The sequence below is a fragment of the Limulus polyphemus genome, unplaced genomic scaffold (genome assembly GCF_000517525.1).
Source record: "Limulus polyphemus unplaced genomic scaffold, Limulus_polyphemus-2.1.2 Scaffold8594, whole genome shotgun sequence".
Classification (NCBI taxonomy): domain Eukaryota; kingdom Metazoa; phylum Arthropoda; class Merostomata; order Xiphosura; family Limulidae; genus Limulus; species Limulus polyphemus.
Window position 1 is genome coordinate 26,188 of NW_013674204.1, and position 3,221 is coordinate 29,408.

Below are 3,221 nucleotides of genomic sequence, written 5' to 3' on the forward strand. Positions count from 1 at the left end.
TGACATAGAGTTACATAAATTAACTCAACAGTCATGTGATATTGGATGTACAATATGTTTATTGTTGATTAGTATATGACATAGAGTTACATAAATTAACTCAACAGTCATGTGATATTGGATGTACAATATGTTTATTGTTGATTAGTATATGACATAGAGTTACATAAATTAACTCAACAGTCATGTGATATTGGATGTACAATATGTTTATTGTTGATTAGTATATGACATAGAGTTACATAAATTAACTCAACAGTCATGTGATATTGGATGTACAATATGTTTATTGTTGATTAGTATATGACATAGAGTTACATACTACACACTTTACAATATCTTAACTTTTTAACCAGTAACAGAGTAGTTTTGTTTACACACTTTAGAATAACTTAACTTTTTCTAATCTTCTGATGCTTAGATTATTGTTATAATGAACACATAAATAATAATTTACATATGTTAATTGTGACAACACCAGTTTCTGTAGAATTATATATGTCAGTTGAAAATTATATTTTTAGTACATAACTTACCTTATTGATTTGTTTTTTCACAAATATCCATAGCAAAAGAAAATGGGAATATTCAAAAGATGCCTCTAGAAGTTAAGCCTTTGAAGAAGTCAAGTAGTTTAGAAAGCATTGAGAATGTTGTTCCAGAGCTGAAGAAAGACAGCTCTGCTGCTGTTAAAAACATTGATGGTCAAGAACGTTTTTCCACAGCCTGTCGGTCGTCTGAAGTAGCTCTTGAAATGAATAATCGTAAGTTTTGTTTTCAGAATTTGCCTTAAAGTGTTTAACATAATAAACAACTTTTTTTTCATCTAATTATGCTTTCCTAATATTATTTTATTTGTGTGTGTCTGTTAAACTGACAAGCATACAAGTGCCTATCACAGAACATCAAAGATATCCACCCAATAAGAAAGAAGCTTCCAGTCAAGCATCAGTTAAACTTAAATCTGTGTCTGTAGCAAAAGTTATCAAGTCTAGGACACAATTTGGTCTTTTAATTTATAATGAACACTATTTTGAAAAGTAGAACAGTAGACAAAAACAATTAGATTTAACCTTTAAGTGTTATCACTTAACAAAATAAAACCATATTACTAAAGTAAAATAGAACATTGTATTACAGTTATTTACCAAAACAATCTTTAGGTTATCCACAGCCAAATTCCTTTATCACAATTAAGAAGAAAGAACCAAGTTTGAAGCATTAAAAAAATACACACTTACTTAAAGAAAAAATGTCTGTACACATACAGAAAAGCGTTATGTATTATATATTAACTGATTATAGTTAGAACTCTACATAATCAGATAACTGCTAAACTCTTAGGAGATGTGTACAATATAAAACTTAAGTCTCAAAAACATTAGCTCATCTTTGCAACCAAAGACCCTAGCAAGTACAATTTTCACTGTTACCAGGCTCTCGTTGGTTTTTATTCTATTTCATCATCCCTTGATTGGTCAATAAGATGCAACTTTGAACATTTCTAAGCATGACAAACAAAAGCAACTATTTTTCTCTACCCCTACATCATCATTAACATACTGTTAATTAAAAGCATATAATGGTCACATAAAGCCAGCAGGATTAAACAAAGTTATTTTCAGATTATATCTTGGAACAGATGAAGAAACATACAAATAAAATATATTGGGCATTTACTGACACACAAAATGATTTTAAGAAATATGTAGTAAATGGCATTTTGTGTTCATTTATTTTTCTAAGATCAACTTTCAGTTCATCTTTTTTTTCATACAGCTCTTACACTCCTGAAGTTTTAGATTTATAATTTCTCTTTGAACCTTTACGAGTTCCTCAGCACTGACAAAAAAGCAATGAGTTTTTTAAATCATTCACTATTTAATTACATAAAAACAATGTGAAATCCTAAATACTAATGTATTCATTACCATGTTTTTAAGTTGCTGAACCCTAACTTGAATGTCAGGTATGTTTTAATATTGAATAGATTGAAAGCAATGGTATTTTATTAAAATGAATCACATCCTGGAACAGCAGTTACATATGCTCCGCCCCCCAGTGGCACAGCGGTATGTCTGCGGACTTACAACGCTAGAAACCGGGTTTCGATACCCGTGGTGGGCAGAGTACAGATAGCCCTTGTGTAGCTTTGTTCATAAATAAAAAAAACAAACAAACATATGCTCCAAAAATTAAAACAATAGAGGGATAAATTACCAAGTTTTTAAGTTGCTTAACCCTAACTTGAATGTCATGTATGTTTGAATATTGAATAGATTGAAAATAATGGAATACTAGTTAAATGTGCTCCAAATATTAAAACAATAGAGGGTTAAAGTACCAAGATATGAAGTATAAACCTTATATCAACTTTTCTGATATGTATCTGTTCTTAAGTTTATGCTGGTCATGACAATGAGTGTGATAAAATGTCATTGAACTTTATTTTTTTTTTTCATGATATACGAAGAAAGTGAAAATGGTAGCCTATTCAGTGTTGAAAGTTATGGATGTTCACCCCTGGCAGCAGTTTTAAACCGTCCGCCAGTCAGTAGTGACCGTACTCCAGATGATGTCATTAGTCCTGATTATAGACTTTCTAAGAAGAAAAGGTTATTGAAAGGATTGGGTTCAATGTTTAAGTAAGTGTCCCAACACAGCTTAATATTTAGAGTGATGTTGAGTTTGGCACACTTATAATAAACATTAAAGAATTGTTCTTTGGTCTCTTATTCTATGTACATAGTATTGAAAACAAATATTCGGTCTGAATCTGGTTGTAATTGTAGGTTTAGCAAAAAGTAATAATTATTTTTAAATGTTAACAAACATCAGCCCTTCTATTTCAGCTAAGTTGTTTTGAATATTTTTTCGAGGATGCTAAATTGTGTGTAATATTGTGAAAAGTCTCATTCATGATGTTAGAAAAACATGTAGGTTCAAGAAGTGTTGATAGAAATGAATACAAACCCTATAACCCGAGCACTTTTGAAAGTGTTCGGGCTATAGGGTTTTTATTCATTTCTATCGTGAAAAGTCTCGTATCCTAAGTGAAGAAAAATGGATCAAAACTATATCTGTTCAGCAAAGTAGGAAAGGAAACCAATTCTGTGATATGGCCAGGTGAGCTGTTTAAAACAAACAAGAAAGGTAGATAATATTTAAAGAAATAATAACTTAATTACAAAAAACAACAACATGAAGAACCATCTGCTATT

General features: G+C 30.5%; 1 protein-coding gene across 1 annotated transcript in view; it reads left to right on the forward strand.

Annotated features, from left to right (window-relative positions):
• The window catches only part of LOC106475448 (partitioning defective 3 homolog), a gene marked incomplete at both ends in the record, with an annotated part of 26,393 nt that extends 23,748 nt beyond the window's left edge, over positions 1-2,645 (forward strand). The window contains 2 exons of the mRNA XM_013936127.1: positions 570-764; positions 2,474-2,645. Of these exons, the coding sequence (XP_013791581.1) occupies positions 570-764; positions 2,474-2,645 (367 nt within the window). The remainder of the gene's footprint in view (positions 1-569; positions 765-2,473) is intronic.
• Positions 2,646-3,221: the final 576 nt, after the last annotated feature.